This window comes from Hibiscus syriacus, unplaced genomic scaffold, assembly GCF_006381635.1.
Source record: "Hibiscus syriacus cultivar Baekdansim isolate YM2019G1 unplaced genomic scaffold, ASM638163v2 tig00110447_pilon, whole genome shotgun sequence".
Taxonomy (NCBI): domain Eukaryota; kingdom Viridiplantae; phylum Streptophyta; class Magnoliopsida; order Malvales; family Malvaceae; genus Hibiscus; species Hibiscus syriacus.
Window position 1 is genome coordinate 132273 of NW_024062742.1, and position 24132 is coordinate 156404.

The window sequence follows — 24132 nt, forward strand, 5'->3', positions numbered from 1 at the left end:
TTATGTTCGTTCATTTATGTTCGAATAGATGATAAGTTGAATATATTATAAAGATTATTGAAGTTGTTTGGATTTCAAGAAGATTGTTTTGTTGAACAAATTAACTTTAAGACTTTATTATTTTCATATAGCTTATTTATGATTTATGTATGTTTTTTTCGTATTCGAACAAATTAACTCTAAATTTGTAGGTTATATTAATGAATTTTAAGTTGTTATTCTTGTTGTTTACTTTTTTTTACATTCGTTTGTTGTGTTCAAATAAGTTTTTTTTTTGTATTTGTGTTGTTCGTTTATGTTTTTTTATTGTGTTCGTTTATGTTCGTTCGTGTTTGTTTATGTTCGTTTATTTATTAAATGAACGAACATGAACAATTTATATTCCTTAATGAACTAACATTAACAAAAAAAAAATTTCGTTTATGTTCGTTTATTTATTAAATGAACGAACATTAATATACTTCCGTTCGTGTGCGTTCGGTTCGTTTACAGGCGTAATAATATGTGAAGATAAGCGTTCTCCAACGTACACGTGGCACTGCCACTGGCTCAGGCTGTGGCACTTTGTTTGTATTCTTTGATTAATTTATAGCCAAATAAAGTAGGAGTAGCTGTTTACTCGCTCAAACTCTCACCTTGTTCCCTATTTTTTCTCCCTCTGTTCCGTTCAGTCTCTATAAAATAAAATTTAACACACTCTCATTTTCTCATTGATTCATTCTTCTTTGAAGAAGAAGGGTAAAAGTTTAACACATCAATGGCTTCTTGTTGCAATTCTTTGAGGCTGGAAGGGTTAATTTCCTCTTCTTTTAGATCATCAAAACGACCATCAAATGCCATTTCAATCCCTTCTTTCTCTCGTCTCTCTACCCATGGCTTCCCTCTCAAAAACAACTCTTTTTCAGTATCACACTCGCCTTCTTTTACCATCAAAGCTTCCTCTTCCTCCACCACCATTGCTGAGCCTGAAGGCATCAAGGTTGCATTTTTATAATTGGTTTTCTTCCCTTTTTTATCATTGTTTTTAAGAAAATTTTGTTGTTCAAATAGTGGTTTCTGGTTTTCTTCTACAGATAACTTCGGTTCCCACCAAGCCGATTGAAGGGCAGAAGACAGGAACAAGTGGACTTAGGAAAAAGGTGGAATTTTTATTGCTGTTGCAGAAATTTCCATTTTTTGTTTGATAAATATTGAAATTGGATTGAGATTCAATCGTTTAACAGAGAATTCCATTTGTTGCAGGTTAAAGTTTTTATGCAAGAGAATTACCTGTCTAATTGGATCCAGGTTTGAAATTTGGTCATATATATATATAGCATTCATTTTGTTTGTTTTAGTGTTTAAATGCGTTGATGGGTTGAACTCGAATATCTGCAGTCGTTGTTTAATTCATTACCGCCTGAGGATTACAAGAATGGAGTGTTGGTGTTAGGAGGCGATGGGCGGTACTTTAACCGTGAGGCTTCGCAGGTCATTTTCTTAGCAGATTCTCAATTAGCAGTGCATTGTTCTGCTTGGATCTTGTTCACAACTTCACATAGTTAAGACAACTTGGAACAGAGAAGACCATATATTATATATGCATTATGTATTTAAAAAATTAGTCTCTTTGACTGACATCTTGGGATGTTTGATTTCGAAATGCAGATCATTATCAAAATTGCAGCTGGAAATGGAGTTGGAAAAATCTTGGTTGGCAGGTTAGTGTTCTTTCACTATCGCGGCTATTGTTCTGGGGAAGAGTGATCTTTAAATATGTTTCAAGTTGTCTTCCCAGCTTTTGTTGTTTAGGCATTAATGAAATTTCTGACAAAATGTTACTCTGGATGTTAAGTTTTATGAAAGGATATAACTAAATGAAGGGTGGATCGTACGCCATTTACAATAACTTGCCTCCCCTGCCAATATGTTGTGTTCTCTAATCTCAATAACAGTTATTGGAGACTCGCAGTTGAGGGGTGGTGTGAAAAGAGTTTTTATTATTTGGCACGTTATTTTTCTATGCAATCTGCGTAACTTTTATTATTTTACATTGCAGGGATGGTATCATGTCCACGCCAGCCGTTTCTGCTGTCATTCGGAAGAGGAAGGCAATCATATCTCTTTTCATTTCGAATGATATCAATATTTGCACATTTATGTGTTTTTATCACTTAGTTAAACAAATTTTCCCCCTTTAGGCCAATGGTGGATTTATCATGAGCGCAAGCCATAACCCCGGAGGCCCTGAATATGACTGGGGTATCAAGGTTTATTCATAATGCACCTTTGGCAACATATCTGGTTATATTATGATAGCTATTTTCCGTTTATGTTTCCAATTCCAGTTTATAGCGCTTCGATTTCAACTTTGATTGAGGTCATCTACTTGTTTTCTAGTTTAACTACAACAGTGGGCAACCAGCACCTGAACCCATCACCGACAAGATATATGGGAATACTCTTTCTGTAAGTATTGGATGTCACTGTCATGTGTTTTTATATTTTTGTTTGAAGAGTAAATTCTTAGTTGGTTTGGGAGGCTTGAGACGAACACCTATAGAACGAGTGCATCGAAAAGCTGGCTGGAATTTCACATAAATAACGTGTAAATCCACCATTATTCTTTGTTGCAGCTACCTTTTCCTGGATATGTTCTCTGGTTTGTTTGTCTGTGCAAATCTTGATTACAAACTGTTTCCCGAGATTCAACCTTTTCCTGGATATGTTTTCTGTTTTTTTCCTCTCTTTTTGTATGTGTCAGCGAATAGCTGCTTGATATCTGAAAATGGAAATACTGCGCAGATTTCTGAGATTAAAATGGCTGAGATTCCCGACGTTGACCTTTCTCGCACCGGTGTTACAAAGTTTGGAAAGTTCACTGTTGAAGTTGTAGATCCAGTGTCTGACTATTTAGAATTAATGGAGGTGAGAAAAAAATATCATCCACCTCACCCTATAATTTGGATGAAACTTTATGTGTTTGTATCGTTGATGCTATGGGATTATATGCAGAGTGTGTTTGATTTCCAGCTGATCAAAAGTCTTCTCACGAGGTCAGACTTCAGGTATAACTTCCGCCCTTTACTAAGTGGAAATGGCCGAATGGGTGTCAGTTGTATTAGGTTATTCCTAGCTTGTTTTGTATTTGTTTGATTCTGATGTTGCTTGCTATGAAGTAGAACATGCTAGAAATGGCAATGAAAAAGTTCCGACATATGCCGTAATATCTCTATGATAACAAATTTTATCTTAATCAAGTAATTTTTTCAGTGGATCTTCTTTCCGAATATGCTTTGAGAAACATTAGATCTTATAACTAATTCTTACTGTATTTTTGTGTTACATTTTAGGTTTGCATTTGATGCCATGCATGCTGTTACTGGTGCTTATGCAAAACCCATATTTGTCGACAAGCTTGGGGCCTGCCTGGTATGTCATGCATGTGAAACATCTGAAAAATATTTTTGACCTAATCGATAATAAAGTTGGTAGCCATGTCGTGTAGGATTCTATATCGAATGGAGTGCCTCTTGAGGATTTTGGACATGGTCATCCAGATCCTAATCTTACGTAAGATAATCACTAGTCAATATGTGCTAGAAACGTGGTTCAACAATTAAATTATACCACTTTCTAACCTATATGGCTAAACAGGTATGCAAAGGATTTGGTCAATACCATGTATAGTGAGAATGGTCCTGATTTTGGAGCAGCAAGTGATGGTAAAGAAATCGTAAAATTTTATTGTTTCGAGTGTGGTTTGGCATTGCGAAGTACCTTAACTTCTTTTTTTGGTTCCGCTGTAGATGTGTATTGATCATATATTCTTGATTTCATGCCTATTCCAAGCTTGAAGAACCAAAGTTACTTGATTGTATTTCATTAGAAAAGGTAGTGTTAATACTCTTATGATTTAATCACAATCAAGTTGTTTCCTCATTACTCAGGAGACGGCGACAGGAACATGATTCTAGGTAAAAAGTTTTTTGTTACCCCTTCAGACTCCGTTGCAATTATTGCTGCAAATGCACAAGAAGCGATTCCATACTTCCAGGGTGGTCCTAAGGTACAAAATTCTAGCAGCTTCTCTTTTCATGTTTTTTTAAACCAAAGATTACTTATGTCTCGCGTTATCAGGGTTTAGCTCGATCCATGCCAACCAGTGGTGCTCTTGATAGAGTTGCTGAAAAATTGGGTCTTACCTTTTTCGAGGTAAGCACTATTCACAACTTATGTGTTATAATAATCTAAGAAAACAGGGAGAGAGGAGGCAAGGGATTATATTCCAAGGGTTCTTACTTTGAATTACTCGGTATTTTTTGTTTTAGGTTCCGACTGGCTGGAAATTTTTTGGAAATCTTATGGATGCTGGAAAGTTGTCAATTTGTGGGGAAGAAAGCTTTGGTACTGGCTCTGATCACATTCGCGAGAAGGATGGAATATGGTAATTGCTTTCTTTTTATAAGAAAACCGAGACATATCTCGAATGTGGACTTAATAGTGTAATCAATTCCACATAAGCTTGACTGCATGAACAGATGCTAATTTATGTAGCTGAAAAATTACTTTAGGTGATCATTTATGTTAGCGGTGTCTTAATCGACCTGAATACTTGAGTTTTATGGAAATGATTTCTCATTTGGTGTACTTGTGAATGTTTTTATTTGCTGTAAATTTATGCGTGTGGTCAAAGTACAATGATCTCTATTTATGTCAATGGCAGGGCTGTTTTGGCATGGCTCTCGATTATCGCATATCGAAACAAAGATAAGAAACCAGGGGAGAAATTGGTGTCCGTCTCTGATGTCGTCAAACAACACTGGGCAACGTACGGAAGAAATTTCTTCTCTAGATATGATTATGAAGTAAGCTCGATAGCTCTCTTTCGGAACATGATGTCACGGGTTTATAGTTTCTAACCCTGGCTCAACTACGGAATTCTTCGCTTTCGGAGAAGGTGTATATTCTCTAATTCATGTCTCTGTGCAGGAATGTGCATCTGAAGGTGCCAATAAAATGATTGAATACCTGAGAGATATGGCCTCAAAGAGTAAGGCCGGTGAAAAGTACGGTATGTCTGCAATCAACCCCTTTACTCCCTGCACCAGCTACTTTCATCTCCATATTTTGCTTCTGTTTGACTGCTTAAATTTCCTCACTGTAGGAAATTATGTCCTTCAATTTGCTGATGATTTTTCATATACTGATCCTGTAAGTATCAGCACTTTGCGATTTTCAGTCTTTGCTTAAAATTCCTATGCTTTGTGATTCTAATGTTTATTTGTGTCTCATTTTCAGGTGGATGGAAGTGTGGCCTCGAAGCAAGGTGTTCGATTTGTTTTCACAGACGGTTCCAGGATTATATTCCGTTTATCGGTACGTACACGTTTTGTTTTCCCTTGTTTAGATTTACAGGCTCGTACACCCTTACACTTTCTGATATGATTGATTCCACATACGTACAGGGAACCGGTTCAGCTGGTGCAACCGTTCGAGTCTATATCGAACAGTATGAACCAGATGCTTCTAAACACGACATGGATGCTCAAGTGGCATTGAAACCATTAATAGGTATGCTCGTAATCATTTTGGCAATTTATTTGTTTCTGCAAAATATATGAACAGATAATATGGTTGTATTTCAGATTTGGCATTGTCCGTATCGAAGCTGAAGGACTTCACCGGAAGGGAGAAACCTACAGTCATCACATAAAGCACCGCTGATACCGAGCCTTGCCGATAAAGTGCCATCTCAAGTGAGTCGAGGATGGTTGAGTTTTCCTTCTTTACTGGCCTTTCAGTTTTGTTTTATGTAATTTATGTTAAATATTTGAAGAAATAAATAAAGCATGTAGCTTCTACTGCTTTATTCTGGGAAAATAAAGCGATTTTATAATCTTTGCATTATGTGCATCTATTCAAGTTACTATCAGAATATATTGAAACCGGAATCGGAATATATACCGACAATACCGTCTTTAGGTGTAGCTTACCTAGCTGATAAAATAAAATCCTTTAAGGCCAAGAACAGTGCCTCGGCCTTAGCCGGCTGCATAACATCCACACCGTGATAGTCGCCGACACGAAAATGGCTCACTACATCCTTTTCTTCTATAAACTTGACCAGCCCAACCTGACGATCAATTAGAGGGTCCCCATCACGGCCAGTCACCAATACCCTCCACCCTACGGAGGCCAGCTTCTCCAAAAGCTTTGGCCCCTTGCCAGCAGTTGGATTACAATACTCATGATCACGGTCAGCCCCAATCGGCAACGCCAATTCCCACATCTGGTCGCCCGCACCTGGTGGCAATATGGGATCGTTGAACAACCTTAGTTCAGACTCAACCTTCAAGGATCCACCTAAGAATGGTTGGTGTAATATCAGCCCTCGGATCTTCAATGGCTCGAACTCATCGGCTTCTTCTGCTGCTTGTATTCCTGCATGATACACGATGTTACCTCCCGAACTCGTCCCCATAAGGAAACAAGCGCTGAAATCTGCATATTGTTTCAACCATTCTTCTTGGGTGGTTTTGACCCAACGAACGCTTCCATGGCACCCTTGTAAGCTGCTGGAAGCCGATGCTCGGGAGCAAGACGATAGTCAACGGATACAACGACGGCTTGGAGCTGCAACGCCATGTTTGAGCAGAAAACATGGAAAATCGTTGACGATGCGCTACAGTTGATAAACCCACCCTCGTGGTAATAAACTATGACAGGTAACTTGCTTGTACCTAAAGATGAATCAAGCACTTGCCGCCGGGAAAGGAATATGCGCACGCACGTTTGTTTTGACTGATCGATAACGATGTCTTTGGAGAGAACCGGGACAGGTTGGTCCGGATCGGGTGTGGCCGACGTGTTGGGAAACCTGATGGTGTTATGTGTGAGCGAGCCATCAGGGTTAAGGGTGATTTCGAGTCACTTGTAGTGATCGTCGACGATGATGGGATCGGAAGAAGGGGTTGTTTTTGTCTGATCCGACATTGGCAGAGTACTTGGACGAGTGTCTTTTGTTCTGGTTTGCTCCGTTTGGACCAAATTATGAAGATAAATAAGAGAGATTGCTCGGCTAAGCAATGTGCAAATATGGAAGATATTACCTGGTGGCCAAGTAATTATCTCCATGATATCATGATGGCTATGCTTGTAAAACAAGTTTCCCAGTTTATAATTAGAAATATGGGTCAGAAGCTTCATTTTGACTCTTTCATTGTTGTTTTTTTCTTTCTAATAAAGTATATAAGTAATGGTTTTTTTTCAATTAAATAAAAGGATAAAGTACACAAATGGTCCTTCAACTATAAGATATTACTTTATTGAGTCTTTTGACCATTAAAAGTTACAAAAAGATCCTTCGACTATAGAAAGATGTTTTGTTGAGTCTTTCGACTATTAAGAGTTACAAGATGACCACTCGACTGTTCATTATCCTCTGAACTCGTCCTTTTCCATTAAAAAATCAACAGTGAGCTGGACATTAACATGGTGACTGAGATATGATAGTTGTTTGAGATTATGGGATCATATTTTATCATATCTCAGTCAGAACGTACAACTCATACTGCCGTCAATTTTTCACAAAAAAGGACAAGTCTAGAATATAATGAATAGTCAGGTGACCGTTTTATAATTTTTAATAGCCAAGTGTCTCAACAAAATAACTCTATATAATCGGTGGATTATTTTGTAATTTTTAATAGTCAATGGCGGAATGTTCTTTATGTATTAATTCACGTTAAAAAAAGTATCATTATTTTAATCTTGTGATCCGTTATAAGTATAAAATTTAAAAGTATACTTATCACGTAATTTGGAAAATTAAAATAATTCTAATTTTATGACCATATAAGTCTTAAGATTCACGTAATCACCATTGTATCAGTATCGCCATCCACTTCATATAATATATTTATAAATATAATTAAATAAATTTTAACTATTTTTATAAAAAAGGAATGAAATATATATGTATTTTGAACTCCTACCACGTTTAAAAATAATAATAAATCGTCCTAATCTTTTAATTAATAAATTAAAATATAATTTCAATATGAGTACAAAATATTTAAAAACAAAGTTTTTAAATAATATTTAAATACAAACAATAATATGAAACGAGTACAAGATCAAACTCACACTTATACCATCATCTACAACGGGTCTAATTTTATTCACATTCCTACCTCACCATCCATGAAACTTATACTCATCTTCGTCTAATTAAGTAGGAGAAATCCATCCCACTTGACGTACCTAATGACTTCTTTATTATCTTCAACAGATTGCAACTAAGAACAACCTTGTACAACGGTTTACAAGTAGGAAATTGAATATAGTAATGGAACCCAAATGTTTGCATATATGAAACATCCTTTAGCTGACCATGTAATAAAACAAATACTTTGTATAAACTGTTTATACACTGTTCATTCATCACTTAGTTCATTCACAACCCTATACCTATTTATGCATTTTGGTGATGCGTGAATGGAGATTTGCAGCTCTGGTATGTGAATGTATGGCATTAGATTTGCAGGAATCATTCAAATGTATTGGCTTAACAATTGAATCAATCTGGTTCACTAACATGCAATGAACGCAAAAATCAAACGATGATAACCAACAACACCTCGTTAAATCCTACACAGTGAAAGAAGACCGAAACTTACTCGAATAATGAGCAAGATCATATGGATAACTAGCTAGGAAATTGGGTTCACGGATGAAATTTCTTCACTCGGTTTCTGTTGCAGCCTAGGTATATCGACTGGTGTTAGATCAGTGACCTATAACAGCACAATGAAAGGTTGCACTCGGTGATTAGCAAGCTGATAACCCTAAACCTAGAAGGTGAATGTGTGATTGTACCTCAGATTGGGTAGTGTGAATAATCAGTCCTCCATCGATTCTAATCGAAACGCAGCTCACAACATCAAGTCCTTCCTCGACCAGTAGTTTTAGGACCTTCGATAGGGTCAAAGCTCGCGCTCCAACACCGGTGCTGATCACAACTTCAACGTCATCCAATGACTGGCGAACCACAGCACTGCTTGTGAGACCGTCCTTCGAGCTCATCGGTCGGTCGCAAAAACTCGAATCGGACAGCTTCTTTAACTCGTCTCTCTTGGAACTCAGTTCACGGATCCTCTTCTGCAATTCTTTTATGTAGATCACAGCCCGGTTCATATGATCTGATACTGCACGCTTTCCCTAAAACCCCATGGGGAAAAAAGGGTAACACTAACTCCCTAAGGCCTAAACTCATAAAGATTAAGCTGAACAACAACAGAAGCAAACTCACCTTGATGTACTCAAGGGGGAGAAGGGTTCGAAAAGAAGCATAAAGGGTGGCCATTTCTTGCCTCCGTTGCCTCTCGATATCCCTATGCATCGACTTCTTCTTATCATCGTCACCACCACCATCGCCATTATCACCTGCCAATAATTTCGCTTGGCGGCCTCGACTACCCATAGTGCTGTACAGATGACTACCACCTATGCCGTCCTTGGGATCATATCCCGTAAAAGCTTATCTTGTGGGGTAAAAGGAAGAACAACACCTCATCCATGGCTTTGGTGTAAAGGGAGCATGTTTTATGGGCCGGGTGCAGTGTTCATCCCTTTGTTTTAACTTTTGTTTCGGATTTTAGGGTTTAGATTCGAGACAAGTTTTTGTTGAGGCAAAAGCATGTGGATACGTTTGTTAGAGTGTGAGATCTTTGAATGGGGCCTAAGATTTTCAATGATTCCTTACAAGGGGTATAAGATTGTTCGTGAGACATTAGTCATGGAACTGATATATCTACTCTTATACATTACGTTTAAATATACATTTCATACTTTAATTAAACATTTTCTTCCAAGTAAATACTTAAAAGTAATTTTATTCAAAAATTAGTACTTAGACTTTAATTTCATTCATTGTTTTGGTATCTTCAATCTTTTTCAAAATTTATTTAAAGAAAAACACAAATGACAACATCAAGAAAAAGGGTAAATTACGTGTTTAGTATCTTAACTATCAGTTTTGATTCATTTTAGTATATACACTTTTAAGTTTTTTCAAAATTTTACTTAAATTTTAGTTTTTGTTTCATTTTAGTACTTTATTCAAAATTTAACGTAAATTTTGATTTCTTTTTAAAGTTTAGGTACTAAAATAAACCAAAACCAATAGTTTAGGTACTAAACGCGTTAAGTTTTTAACTACTGATACTAAAATGAAACAAAAACTAAACGTTAGATATTATTTTGGAAAATAAATTAAAGGTTTATGTACTAAAACGGATAAAAACTAATAGTTTAAGTACTAAATGCGTAGTTTACCCTAAAATTAAATGCCAACTTAAGACAAAAAAAACTTTATTCAAATACCAAACGTATATTTTATATTATATAAAGTCCCATTGTGGGCACCATTGTATTTTATGTGTAAAGCTGGTGAGTAAGTCACCTACTCTTAATTTATGTGGATTTGCCTTCCATTTGAAGAAATCAAATGTTGTTATCCTTTGTATGTTCAATGAAAAGGATACGAAAATGTATGCCTAATATTTTAATAATTCGATTGTTTTTTTAATTAAATAAAGATGGAGGGTTACTAATGATGTCTTGGTTCAATGTTAAAGATTGAGATCCTTAAAACTTTGAAGTCTCAGCTTTAAGTCTCACAATATTTTTTTTCGGATTGAATTTGACATCGTCGCGACTAATAATGATGACGTTTATCTGTTATCTTGTTAATCTTCTATGCTTTGGACATTCGAATCGGATTTGGATACGCGTTTTGCTTTCGTGGATAGTATTTTCACATTGCTCGATTTTGATTTGCAATTTTCCTCAGGGTTTTCAATAGCTTCATTTCTTTTTGTAGTTCACTTTTCGATGCAGTTAGATTTGTTCGTATCTATCTTTTGTTCGAGTTTAATTGGAGCTTTAGGTCACAATATATTTTTTCGGGGTTGAATTTGATATCGTCACGACTGATAAAAATGATATTTATCTGTTATCTTGTTGATCTTCTATGATTTGGACCCTCGAATCGGATTTGGATACGCGATTTACGTTCGTGGATAGTATTTTCACATTGCTCGATTTTGATTTGCAATTTTCTTGAGGTCTTCAATAGCTTCATTTATTTTTGTGGTTCACTTTTCGATGTAATTAGCTTTGTTCGTATCTATCTTTTGTTCGAATTTAACAACTATAGGGTATTGTTTTATTAAGTCCATCGGCTATTAAAAGTTACAAAACGGTCATTCGCCTATAGAGTGTTACTTTGTTGAGTACTTCGACTATTAAATGCTACAAACTGGTCACCTGACTATTCATTATGTTCTAAACTCATCTTTTTTTCATTAAAAATAGATTATATTTTTTTTGCTCGACAAATATAATTTTTATTAATATAAACATAAAACAGAGTCAAAAAAGAATGCATCGTTAAAAACATCCCTAAGCCTAAACGGAGGAAAAATAGTACATTCTCCTCACAGAATAACAAAGAGACTACACGAAACAACAAAAACACCCATCAAACACAAATCTTGCAAATATCACTCCTGGTCAAAGAAATCACCAAAGCGCACGGCAATACCCATTCTGAATGCTCACCTATCTTCCGAATGATACATAGAATTATTTGGAATGAACCCCTGCCAAAACCTTTGCTTGTCCTTGTTCACAGTATGGTTCGGTTTGGCATCACACTAAAACCATAAGCTTGCTTGATCATTTTCTGAGCTGAACGTTAACTTATTGACCGTGATATGATAAAATTTGATCTTAAAATTTTAAATAACTATCATATCTCAGTCATCATGTTAACGTCCAGCTTAAACAATTTCTAATTTTTTAATAGAAAATGACGAGTCTAGAATATAATGAATAGTCAAGTGATTATTTTTTAACTTTTAATAGCTGAGAGACTCAACAAAACCACACTACATAGCCGAAGGGCCATTTTGTAACTTTTAATAATCGAAGAACCATTTTGTAACTTTTAATAATCGAAGAACCATTTTGTAACTTTTAATAATCGAAGAACCATTTTATAATTTTTAATAGTCGAAAGATCATTTTGTAATTTTAATAGTCGATGTACTTAATGAATCAGTATTCTATAGTTGTGACATTTGTGTTCTTTGTCCTAAACTAAATGCACGATTAAATTATTTTAAGGAAAAAATTTATAAAGTTAAAACATCAACATCAAACGTTGCATTCTTAAAGCAACCGGTGATTGTGAATTTTTTTAAGTAAGGTCAAGAGTTCGAATCCTGGCGATTAAGAATGGGGTAAACTGGGTTGGAAGGATTACATTTGTCTTTGCAGTATCCAATCCGAATTAGTTGATCAATAGATTGTATACCGATGATTATAAAAAAATGTTACATTCTTAAAGTGTATGTTTTCAAATTTAGCCTCCACATTTGTCATGTGTCCTTAAAGGCCCCATGGAGACACCTATTTACAGTAGGTGATTCAAATGACCATGCCACGTTGTGAATTTTTGAAGCTGCATGCGGTAGGGATGGCCGAGGGAGCAAGTGGGTGGGGTAATTATCCCCAAAAAAATTAAAATTATTATATTTTAAATTTTTTCTATGAATTTTATATTAAAACTCTATTTTCGCCTTCTAAAATATTGATTCACCCCTTTAATATAAAATCACGCATCCGTCTCTGCAACCCGACGTTTCTAAGACCACTTTTCTGCTAATAAAATAGCATGATCATGTCTAGCTGGACTCCACTTTTTTCAAGCGTTGTATAATGCAGAAATAATAATAATCAAGGAAAAACACATGTTTTTACTTTGAATTAAAAATAAATAAAAATATAATTATTTACTAATCAAATGTTACGAGAAAATATGTCACAACCAGATTTTTATTGGAGTTGATTTGAATTTAATTTTAATTAATTTTGGGATATTTTACAATTTTTTAGAAACAAGGCCTATTTTCGAAAAACCTGAAAGTTCAAGGACCCAACTTGGGATATTCCCCTTCCTTGGCTGCCAAAAAAAACCTTATTTTAACTTATTACATATGATGAGCCTTTTCCCCCGCCCCATGAATAATAAGTTTCTGAGAGCTGGACCCAAACCACCGCCCCCTTCGCCTTTCAGCCGCTTCCGACCAACGGTGGTGTGCACTGCCACCACCCACTACTCCGATGACCCTTTTGTGACTCTTATTTTCAATATCTTGAATCTGGTCCTCTGAACTTTTCCTCTGAACTATGAGCTTCTTGTCTGTTACCTGAAGAAATATATATAGAACTCTAACTCATCACGAAAACTTGTAAATGCATAAATCAATAAGGAAATTTTATTCTTCTTATTTATCTGCATGTCCTTCAGCATCACTTGGTAATTCTGTATTACTGAGCTCCCCAAAGCTCACTCTTTTACTCATCATTTCAGGTTAAAAAATCGATACAGTGCAACTATCGACTTCAGTAATGAGAGTTCATTTAGCTTGGCTTGCAGAGTACGGTACAAGCGTAAGTAGGCGCATGTAGGTCACATTTGATTTTTATACTGAGTCTGGAACTTGTATGATTTTAATTATGTTTGTAATATATGAATGGTTTTCTGAACTTGTGTTTTATTTATAAATTGTCTTATGATTTTACATGTTTCAACAAAAAATTTATTTTTTCCTGGATTTTTACTGAGTCGCTTTGATAGCCCTAATGTGACACCTCGGATCGGATCTGGTCGCTCGTATCGATATGAGGGTGTCACAATATAGGTCATGTTAGATTAGATTTTTGGTTCACCCGATTTCATCTGAGTATAATATTTTTTTCATCCATAGTTCAACTCGAATATTAGTATTCGAATCTCACTAATAGTTTCATTTAATGGCATTTCCTTTGATCCAGCTCTAACGAGATTCGAATGATAGAACAATAAGGACATATACACATGCATGCATGCATGGATCTAGGTGTCTGTATGTATACAAGGCTGAGAATATCAAATGCTTCTAAGCCTGTAATGTATATGTATACGTCTATGATACAATGGAGCATGGACCTTGGGGTTGGGATTGCATGTAATTCATCATTATGACAACAATGATAATGAATCTTGAAGCATATTACTTATTTGATTTTATTCCCTATCAATCGAGCTGGCAGATCTTCCTGCAAAAAAGAATTACTAAAGGTGGAGACTATGGCCATGGGTGAGCTGGCCAAGATAATTGGACAGATACTTGGAACGTCTTTTCCCTGATTATCAGATCATATATTATTGGCATCAAAACAACACAAGATCCTTATGCTTATATATATATGTATATATATGTACGGCACACCATACACATTACCCCATTATGATATATATATATATATATATATATATATAAGAGAGATAAGTTCCATGTATCTAATATTTCTATCATGTGATGAGCAGATGACCAATTAGATACACATGGAAGAGAGTCATACAATGCTGCAAAGAAGCTTGATTAGGAAAAGGAAAGTTGATCATGCTATGTTTATAATTCATCAATAAAGTTTGAATACCGTAATAAAACATGTCGTAATTCCGATGAAAGAATTTGGACTTTGAGTCTAAGAGAAAACATTATTAAGAAGATCAATCGTGATGTCTAAACATGAATACCGAAATGAACACGAAGATACCAAAAAATTATTCATAACATTCAACTTTTGTCATAAGTGAACTACTACGAATAATGACAAGCAACGTATTGCTTAAAGTCTCCACATTCACTACATATCCTCTATTTATCTTCAATTTTTTATTCTTTACCAAAGGATCACACCGAGAATTTTTCGAATCGGACCAAACATAATTCATGTCACAATCTTATTTACAGATCAAAAGCACGAAAACAAGTTGATTTCCTCAAATTAGAAGTCAGATGATGTCAATATATGCCAGTGGTGAAAGATCAACCAAACCCTATCAAACCTAAAATACAAAGCTAGTTTTGTTACTTCACCAGCTTTGGTAGTTCTTGTTGTAGCCTGGATATGTCGATGCTTGTTGGAGCAGTGACCTGGTGAAGTGAAATCCAATCAGTGGGTGAATCAAATCGGCTTTTTGATACAGAAACAAAACCTTAATTAAGTCCCAACATTATTAAGATTATAAGAATCCCACCTGGGTTTGGATGGTATGAAGTAAATATTCTTCTGATTTTGTGGAAACACAGCTGAAAACAGGCAGTCCTTCATCGACAAGCACAGACAACACTCTTGACAGGGGCAAATCTTGGTCTCCAACAGCACAACGAAACATAATCTCAATGCCTGTGAAGCATGGTCGGATTATGAAGCGGTGGTCTGAAGTGGTTTTGGTTGTTCCCGAGCCAACACTTGCCGGATTCGACACTCTCTTTAGTTGACGTCTCTTGGAATCAAGCTCCTTGACCTTCTTCTCCAAGTGTTTTATGTAATTCACCGCCTCGTTCATGTGATCCGAAATCGACCGCTTTCCCTGAAAACCCCAAAGGCCCAAACCAAAAAACAAGACCATAAATCAGACAAAAATGGCAATAAGAAGTAAGAACAATCACGTAAAATCTTAACCTGGTTTTAACTAAAGCTTAATTTGTTTACCTTGATATATTCACCGGGGAGAAGGTATCGAAGTGAAGCATACAGGGAAGCCATATCCTGTCTCCTTTGTCGTTCAATCTCCCTATGCAACTTTTGTTTCTTATATTTATCACAAGCGGCTAACCCTTCACCACCGCCGCCGCCGCCGCCTCTAGCCTCCATGCGACAGGCTTTCCTCCGCCGGCTTTTCCCCATGCTATTTGAAATTATAGGGTTGGTTTCCACTGCTGTATGGCCCGTGATCAGATCTTGTGGGATTTTGTGTGGGTTGGTAGTGGAGAAGATCTGGAACACCAGCTCATCGCTTTGTTGTAAAGGGAACATTATTTTCCAAAGATCAAAACGCCAGCTTTTCTTCTGTTGATCCCCAAAAGAAAAATGGAAGAGGACAAGTAGATCATATGTTAGTTAGGGCTTGTATCATTGTGAATGTTTGATGATCATTCTTTCTGCAATCATTTTTCTTTCTTTTTTTTTGGCTTGAAATAAATAAAAGCAAGGGTAAATTAAGTGTTTAAGTACCTAAACTATCAGTTTTGGTCCGGTATAGTACATAAACTTTCAACTTCTACAAAACCATACCTAAAGTTTAGTTTTTATTTCATTTTAGTACCCTCTTCAAAATTTAACGTTAAATTTTGAAAAGAAATTGAAATATTTGGTACTAAAACGGACCAAAACTGATAGTTTAGGTACTAAACGCGTTAAGTTTATAACACTGAGGTACTAAAACGAAATAAAAACTAAATATTACGTATGGTTTTGAAATAATTGAAAGTTAAATACTAAAAGGGATCAATACTTATAGTTTAAGTACTAAATGCGTAGTTTACCCTAAACGCAATCAATAAGAATGACCTCACCGGCCAGGGTTAAACCAAGTTTAAGTTACTCATGTAGTCCTATATTGTATCTGAATTATAGATTTAGCTCTCATACTCTAGTTTAATTATTTTTAGTCCTTATAAGCACAAACTGTAATATATACTTTGTTAAATGATTGCTAACAGTCTTTGTATTATGCATGAGTTGTATATTCAATTTATGTTATCTAATTTTGTCTTTTTGAATCACTATAATTTAATCATATCATCGACAACACGAACCAAATGGCCTCTGTGGTAAAGGTATTGTTGTCATTCCTTGAGGATCCGTATTCGAGTATCATAGATGCCAGGGGTGTGAGCCTTCAATGTCAAAAGTTTGCGAGTGTTATTTGAACAGATATTACCTTGTACTTACCCCAGATTAATAAAAAAAATCATATCATCAACAATTGTCGGATACAACAATAAAAAAATCCATCCTCTAGGGACTGATGACAAAATTTGACCTTAAATTAAAAGTTTTGTTGTACAAAAAGGAACCCCACTCACTTGCATTCACACAAGGTAGATCAATGCTTGACATCTGATGCTATCATCGATGAATAAAATATAATTAGAATGAGAAAGATGTGAATAAATAATTAAATACCAAAGAGATTACTTTCCAGTCGACTTTATGCGGTTTTTAGAGGATAACTTTTATTTAAATTAGTATAAATGTAGTATATAACACACGTTTATTTTATTATATTGTGTTGTCTTGTGAAGTTAATAAACAAACTAATATATATCACTCGTCATTCAATAAATATAATATGAAATCAGTGGTGGATCCATAAATATTTTTTACTATAGGCACACATAAGCTAGTAACACATAATTTTTGAATGGATAGGTACAAATAAAATTTTTAAGGTAGACACCGTTAGTAAAATAAAGAATTAACCAAAGAAAATTCATATTTCAGAGTGGACACTAAACCATACGTGGCTCCACGGCTGCATGAAATTGAAGTGTTGTAATGTATGATTAAGGGTTTCTCGAATTTTATTTTAAAATAAATTTTTATTTTTTAAATTAAGACAACATAAAAAGAAAAGAAGTGTTAATTATTGTATATATAGATACCAAACATACAAGAAAAATAATAAGGTTTAAGGGTACATGAAGGCTTCAATTTAAAATATAAAAAATAAAGTGTCATAATTTAGAATTGGGATGATAATTAAGGGTGTATAATGTAATTAAGTCTAATAATAATAATCATTGAAGTGATAGTTCATAGAGCAATTAAATAAACGGTCGGAAAAAAGAAGTGAAAGTTGGGGAACACCACCAACTGTATCGAGGGGTAAGATCTTCCGAATATATGAAGTAAGCGATTATTCCTTAAATTTTTTTTTTATAATTACTTGTACCTGATCTATTGATCGACTAAATCGGATCGGGTATTGCAGGAACAAAGACGACCTTTTCAACCAAATTTACTATAATGGTCAAGATTCGAACTTCTGACCATATTTAAAGGATCTAATGTCTCGTTCTACTAATCTGGATCGGGTCCTGCAGAGGCAGCGATTATTTTTTAAACTAATTTATAACACTTTAAAACATTTTAAGCTTGCATGATGGGCTGGCCAACAATTTGTTAATCTTCTTAATTATTATTAGTTATTCCATCTTAAGCCCTCCTTTTCATAAAAAAATAGTTGTAAATTTTTTTCATTTATAAAATTTCAGATTTTTTTTATATTTTAATTCATTTTGATTTTAAATTTAATACGATCTAATGTGATCACTTGAAACTAATAATATTTTAAAAAAAAGAGTAAACAATAAAATTATCGAGAAAAACGCAAGTTGTGTACCGTCAGGCCTCATCCTAATTTGTTTCGGCTTTAAAACGGCCCTCAAAATTGGTAAATATTGTTAAATTGATCCCTAAAATACTTTTGGGTCCAATTAGCCCATATAACTGAAAAAAGTTTGAAAATTTTATAATTCCGAAGACTTATTTAAATATCTTGTCCATGAATTCATTTTTATTAAAGTTTAATTCGACAAGGGTCAATTTGTTATATATAGATACAAAACGAAATATCGCCTAATTCGATATATGTCCTTTAAATTACCTTAAACATTGAAAAAGAATCGTTTGTGATTTTTCAAATAAAATCATGTCTGACATTTCTCGTGCTCAAACTTTTACTTAAAAAAACTCAAACAATCACGATTTTTTTATATAAATTCCCAAGTGATCCATAAACTCGAATCATATTCTATCTCTTGGCCATTTGACATTAAAATTGAACACTCACCACCCTTGACATTTCTCGTGCTCGAATCTAAGACTTCAAGGATTAACAACAATTTCTAGAGGCGGAGCACCGTTGGGGCCCAAAGGTACCCCGACCCCTGTAAAAAATTTATATGTTCGATAGATTTTGGTCTAATAGTATTTTGGTTCATGTAAAAGTAAGCATTCAAATTTTAAAAATATTAATATTTTATCAAGTTGGATCCGAATTAAAGAAAGATAATCCCATATTCTCAAAATATTTGGTTTAATAACAATTTAAGTCATTATAAGTTTAAATATTAGACAAATTAAGTATTCTCTTATGAATTTTAAGTTTTTTTATTAATCTAGGGTGAGTACATCAATCATTTGACATTGAACGCTTACACCCTAGCATTCCTGATACTTGAACTCGGTACCTCAAAGAATAATAACAATTATTTTACTACTTAGATTGCTTGGTTTGTCCTTAAATTTAAATACCTAATAACACATTTTACTTTTTCTTAAAAACTTTAATATTTTTACCCTGCCAATATTTAATTCTGGTTTCGTCTCTGATAATTTCTACTACTAAGATCGTTTGGTTCGTGTTCCGCCTAGCTCCTTCTTCTCTTCCCAAAAGCAATAATTGTTATTTGTTAGCCATGCTGTTTCCCATGTGGACGGAAAGTTGGAAATGAATTGACTGACAGATTGCAATTTGATCCAACTTTAACATACTCATCAAACCTAATGAACACCCTTCACCGTCGTCTAATTGAAGCATACTTTTTTGTCAAATTACGTGATTAATCCTCATATTAGCATAAATTACAAATTTAATTTTATATTTGATATTTTAATCCAAGAAACTATTTATTCATGATTTTGCTTAATCTATTGATAAGGTAAAGACTAAGAACCCGAATCTTATTACTGTTGTTAGTCATGGACAAATTAAAGAGAAAATAATCTCAGTAACCGAAAATGCCTTATAATATACGATTTTAATCAATTTTTTTTGGATTTCCCAAAATGACCAACAAAATCACAACGCGAATTCTAATTTTTCAACTCAGTTTCTAAATTCGCAACTCGATTGTAAGATTCACAACGCGATTTTGAAAAATATGTTGCGATAGTTAAAATGTGTTGCGATAGTTAAAATGTGTTGCGATAGTTTGAAAAACGTGTTGTTGCGATAGTGAAAAAATGTTGCGATAATGAAAAATCCAAAATAAGTTTACATTTTAACTATTCCAAGTTCACGTGGAGTTTAAAACAATAAAGAATGTGTTGCGATAGTGTAAAAGATTTCAAAGCCATTTGTAAGATCTTAGTTTGAAACAATAAAGAATGTATTGTGATAGTGTAAAAGACTCCCAAGTATTTGCAATACTAAATCCCATATAGTATTGGAAACACTATTGGAAATGAGTATTTAAGGCTTGGATTTCTCACTTTCTTGTTCAGTGGAAGAGAACAAGGGGGACTCTCGCGCACCGCCGCCGTCCCGTCTCGGGTCGGGTCGTGGTCATACGTGTCTTCGACAAGTCCGCGCAGATACTATTTTTTTAGAGAAAATTCTTAAAAAACAAATACAATACCACCGGTCGTTGCGATTTTCAAAAATCGCAACGCGAACTTAGACTATCGTAACGAATTTGGAAAATCGCAACGCGATCTTCGACTATTGCAACGAATTTGAACTAATGTAAATTTGAAAAATCGCATTACGATTTTGTATTATCGCATTGTGATAGTCAGAGATTTTGTATTATCGCGTTGCGATAGTCAGGATCACGTTACGAATATGAAAACTGATTTGCGATACTGTAGATCGCGTTGCAATTTAGAGATCGCATTGCGATTTTATTGATCATTTTGACAAATCGAAACAAAATTTGTCAAAATCGTATATTATAAGACATTTTTGGTCACTGAGGTTATTTTCTCCAAATTAAAATACAGGACCAAACAAGTAATTTATGTGTAGTACAGATGCGGATGGGAAAATTGTCTTTTCTGGCCCTTTTCTTGCCTAACATAACTGAAAGCTAATATGTCCGGGATTGCATTGATTGACGGCCTAAACTAACGGCCATACTATTAATGTTGCATTTCATGAATGCTGATGGGTTATATGAACAATACAGGAAAACAGCGGCATTTAATATGCACAATTTGCAGCTTTTAAATCTTTTGGGGTCAAACCAACAATCATGTTGGAGCCATGAATGATCATGCCTAGGGTAGATCCCCTTTATTTCTCTAACCAATTCTCTTCAATGCAACGGCTCGAGTAAAATTCGATTCGACTCGATTAAAAACAAAACCGGATAACAAAGGCATGTGAAAGGAACTTGGAAAACATTGAATCTTTCAAATAATTTACTGTGATTCTATTTACAGTGATCGTCCACAAAGATGAATGATATGAAACAGTGAACTAACAGCAACAAGCTAATGTTAACTGACGAAAAGAACTCACCGGACCTTCTTACGAGACTTGAATGGATATCGGGATGGCGGAGAAGGGGAGAATTCCGTTGGTAGTTGAGGCGGCTCTGCTTCACCGGTGAGCATGCCAACGACTTCCTTCATTGAAGGTCGACGATGAGGTAATTTTTGCAAGCAGAGCAAAGCAACTGTGATACACAAAAGGGCTTGTTCCCTATTCAAAGACTGTATACTCTGGTCAACCAGATCGATGAGCTTTCTGGTTCGGGCAAGACGCCGAGCCCACGAAATCAGATTGGCTCGCTGAAACTCAGACATAGGAGACCCAGTGACCTGCAGGGGTCGCCTCCCTGCTATCAGAACTAACAGAACAACCCCGAAACTGTAAACATCACACTTTTCTGATACATCACCACCGCCACCATATTCGGGGGCAACGTAGCAAACTGTTCCTCTCATACTGGGCGTACTGCTAGCACCGCCACTCTTGGCAATCTCCCCACTGAATGAATCGTAACTGTTCCGTCTAGCTCGACGTAGTTCGCCACTAAGCCCTTCCCATAACCAATCCACACTACCAACACTACCTTTATTCTTATTTCTTTTACTCCCCTTCTTCCTCTCCGAATACAATTCATCATCAACCGGCCACCAATTGTCCCCACCGCCACCATTACCTTCGCTATCAATCGCCCCTGCTGTCTCTTTTTCTTCTTCTTCTTCTTCTTTTTAGCGAGCTCTTCACAATACTCCTCTTTCCACCACTCCCTCGCCGGCCGTCGCTTCTCCTTCTTCACATTCTTTCCCTTGTCATCCTCCATCGACGCCCACCATTCCAACCGTTTCCTACTCCCTTTCTTCTTCTTCTCTGATTTAGCATTTGTTAAACTACTTGAAGACGCCACAGAAGCGATCCAATCACTATTAGGTCTCTCCTTGATCTCAGTCCCAATCCATTGCATTACGTAATCTTTCACTTTCCCACTCTCCAACGGAGCTGCCGCATTATCTTGCTTCCGCCACCAATCGCTTCCAGAACCGCTCTTTACCCCTTTCCCACCACTCTCCAAAACACTTAAATTCCCCTCTGAAACACTACCTTTCTCCATCATTTCAGGAGACACAGCAAGAGATTCCGGGGAAGCAGCAATCGTAACAGCCTCCGCATTCAGTGGTGATTCCGTGACCATAACCGAAACTGGCGATTGATCTACAGCCAAGCTGAACTCATCGATTCCAGTAGCTACACTCTCAGTTTCAGCTACAGATCCATAATCCTCAGCTATTTCCACTCTAATTTCCTCAGATTTCAACCTTGCTAGTCCGAAATCTGCAATTTTGGCTGAGAAATTCTGATCCAACAAAACGTTACTAGGCTTAATATCTCCATGGATTATTGGAGGATCCAATCCATGGAGATACTCGAGTCCCTTGGCGATATCGACAACAATCGAAAACCTCTGTTTCCAGTTCATTAATTCCGGGCATTTCCGATGAAGCAACGCGTCTTGCAGATTACCGTTCGGCATGAGCTCATAAACCAGGAGCATACGGCGTCGTTTCCGGTCGTAAGAGAATCCATGGACCGAGACGACGAGGGAAGAGTCGAGCTTGGAAGCGAAAAAGAGCTCGTTTTGGAATTCCCGTTCGCCCTGGAGCGAGCCGGCGTCCATCACCTTGACGGCGACGGCCTGGTTTCCGTTGTTGTTGTTGCTGTCGTTTCCATCGTGGTGGTTAGAGATGGTAGCGCGGTAGACGGAGCCAAATCCCCCCTGACCGAGGAGGCGAGAGGCGGAGAACGAGGAAGTGGCGCGACGGAGGATGGAATACGAGTACTGATGCGGCGGCTTGGAGTCGGCGGAGTTAGTACGTTGGCGCCGGATTTTGCGGAGGCACAGAGATAGAACCAATAAGAGCGAAAAGGAAGCGGAGACAGCCGCGACATGCGGGAAGATGAGTCGTGTGGGTAAAGGACTCTCATGGTACATCAACGGAGGTTGCTGCGACGGCGACGGCGACGGAAGCGGGGGGATCGATCCTCGCATTCTGAAACTACCCAAAACCCCCGGAAAGCAGACGAATTTACGAAGATATAATACGAAAAAAGTGGGGATCGAACATGAATTGGAATCTGGGTCGATTTTTTATCTCAAGCTCTGCAGGTTTTAATGGAAAAAGGAAGGAGCTTTGTGGGGGACGAAGTTGTTAGTTAACAATCAGCGTAATGATTTCTACTTGTTTTCAGTTCCGGCAATAAAAATGAAGAGACAAAGAGAGAAAAAAACCTGATGATTACAGCTCCATAAGAAACATCCGCTCCTCTCTTTTGAGTTGTAAACTCTACTCTCTCTTCATTCTTCTTTTTTCCAAGCAAAAACTGTCATCGACTTTGACCTCTCTGCCTATTTTAAGGAATACCGATATTTTCTAAATTAAAAAAAAGGGTAAAATGGTCATAATTTAAATTTTAAAATTACAAGGTAAATTACATAAATGGTCTTCTAACTATAGAATACTAATTTATTAATTCATACGCATTAGGAAAATTTATAAAGTGATTTCTAATTTATAGAATTAAGTCGTTTGACTATTAAAATTTATAAAATGGTTGTCCAACTTTTTAATATGCTCTAAATTCGTCTTTTTTCATTAAAAATTTGGTGGTTGTTTAAGCTGAACGTTAACATTATTATAAAAGGATACAAGTCATTTAAGATTTTAAAATCATATTTTATCATGTCACAGTCAATATATTAACATTCATCTGAAAATCATGTATATTTTTAATGGAAAAGACAAGTTTTGAATATAATAAATAGTCGAGGTGATAATTTTATAACTTTTTAATAATTGAAGGACTCAACAAATCAACACTTTATAATTGAAGAGTTGTTTTGTAACTTTTAATAGTCGAGTGATCTTTTATTTACTTTACCTAAATATATATAATACAATCAACTCTAAATAAAT

The 24132-nt window shown here is 35.9% G+C and overlaps 4 protein-coding genes and 1 pseudogene across 4 annotated transcripts; 1 reads left to right on the forward strand and 4 right to left on the reverse strand.

Moving 5' to 3' along the window:
- The first annotated feature begins 757 nt into the window (after positions 1 to 757).
- Positions 758 to 5858, forward strand: LOC120125937 (phosphoglucomutase, chloroplastic-like). The gene is made up of 22 exons (XM_039144256.1): positions 758 to 979; positions 1074 to 1139; positions 1243 to 1287; positions 1378 to 1470; positions 1648 to 1700; positions 2039 to 2090; positions 2181 to 2249; positions 2380 to 2448; positions 2785 to 2907; positions 2995 to 3047; positions 3333 to 3411; positions 3488 to 3552; positions 3637 to 3704; positions 3930 to 4048; positions 4120 to 4194; positions 4311 to 4426; positions 4706 to 4847; positions 4972 to 5053; positions 5147 to 5193; positions 5281 to 5358; positions 5448 to 5553; positions 5628 to 5858. Exons 1-22 carry the CDS (start codon positions 758 to 760, stop codon positions 5693 to 5695), a joined length of 1890 nt encoding a protein of 629 aa, XP_039000187.1. The 3' UTR covers positions 5696 to 5858.
- A 48-nt stretch (positions 5859 to 5906) lies between these two features.
- Positions 5907 to 7037, reverse strand: LOC120125938 (annotated as a pseudogene).
- A 1656-nt stretch (positions 7038 to 8693) lies between these two features.
- On the reverse strand, positions 8694 to 9560 carry LOC120125932 (transcription factor bHLH126-like). The gene is made up of 4 exons (XM_039144251.1): positions 9552 to 9560; positions 9293 to 9496; positions 8860 to 9201; positions 8694 to 8777 (listed from the first exon to the last, which is right to left on the reverse strand). Exons 1-4 carry the CDS (start codon positions 9558 to 9560, stop codon positions 8694 to 8696), a joined length of 639 nt encoding a protein of 212 aa, XP_039000182.1.
- Positions 9561 to 14845: 5285 nt separating this feature from the next.
- Positions 14846 to 16049, reverse strand: LOC120125917 (transcription factor bHLH36-like). The gene is made up of 3 exons (XM_039144236.1): positions 15595 to 16049; positions 15137 to 15472; positions 14846 to 15032 (listed from the first exon to the last, which is right to left on the reverse strand). The coding sequence occupies exons 1-3, from the start codon at positions 15916 to 15918 to the stop codon at positions 14967 to 14969; spliced, it is 726 nt and encodes a 241-aa protein (XP_039000167.1). The 5' UTR covers positions 15919 to 16049; the 3' UTR covers positions 14846 to 14966.
- Positions 16050 to 21121: 5072 nt separating this feature from the next.
- LOC120125911 (receptor-like serine/threonine-protein kinase At4g25390) lies at positions 21122 to 23522 on the reverse strand. Its single transcript, XM_039144230.1, is given in 2 exon segments — positions 21122 to 21863; positions 21866 to 23522. Coding segments are annotated over 2 exon segments (2016 nt in total). The 5' UTR covers positions 23208 to 23522; the 3' UTR covers positions 21122 to 21189.
- Positions 23523 to 24132: the final 610 nt, after the last annotated feature.

Bases quoted from the DNA above. Each gene is read 5' to 3' on its own strand.
- LOC120125932 (XM_039144251.1), bottom strand. The intron at 9,202-9,292 runs GTGAGTTTGCTT...ATGGGGTTTTAG, and splicing joins TCCCCCTTGAGTACATCAAG to GGAAAGCGTGCAGTATCAGA. The intron at 8,778-8,859 runs GTACAATCACAC...GTGCTGTTATAG, and splicing joins TTCACACTACCCAATCTGAG to GTCACTGATCTAACACCAGT.
- LOC120125937 (XM_039144256.1), top strand. From the start codon at position 758: ATGGCTTCTTGTTGCAATTCTTTGAGGCTGGAAGGGTTAATTTCCTCT. The intron at 1,471-1,647 runs GTCATTTTCTTA...TTCGAAATGCAG, and splicing joins TTAACCGTGAGGCTTCGCAG to ATCATTATCAAAATTGCAGC. The intron at 2,250-2,379 runs GTTTATTCATAA...CTTGTTTTCTAG, and splicing joins AATATGACTGGGGTATCAAG to TTTAACTACAACAGTGGGCA.
- LOC120125917 (XM_039144236.1), bottom strand. From the start codon at position 15,918: ATGTTCCCTTTACAACAAAGCGATGAGCTGGTGTTCCAGATCTTCTCC. The intron at 15,473-15,594 runs GTAAACAAATTA...TGGGGTTTTCAG, and splicing joins TCCCCGGTGAATATATCAAG to GGAAAGCGGTCGATTTCGGA. The intron at 15,033-15,136 runs GTGGGATTCTTA...TCACTTCACCAG, and splicing joins TTCATACCATCCAAACCCAG to GTCACTGCTCCAACAAGCAT.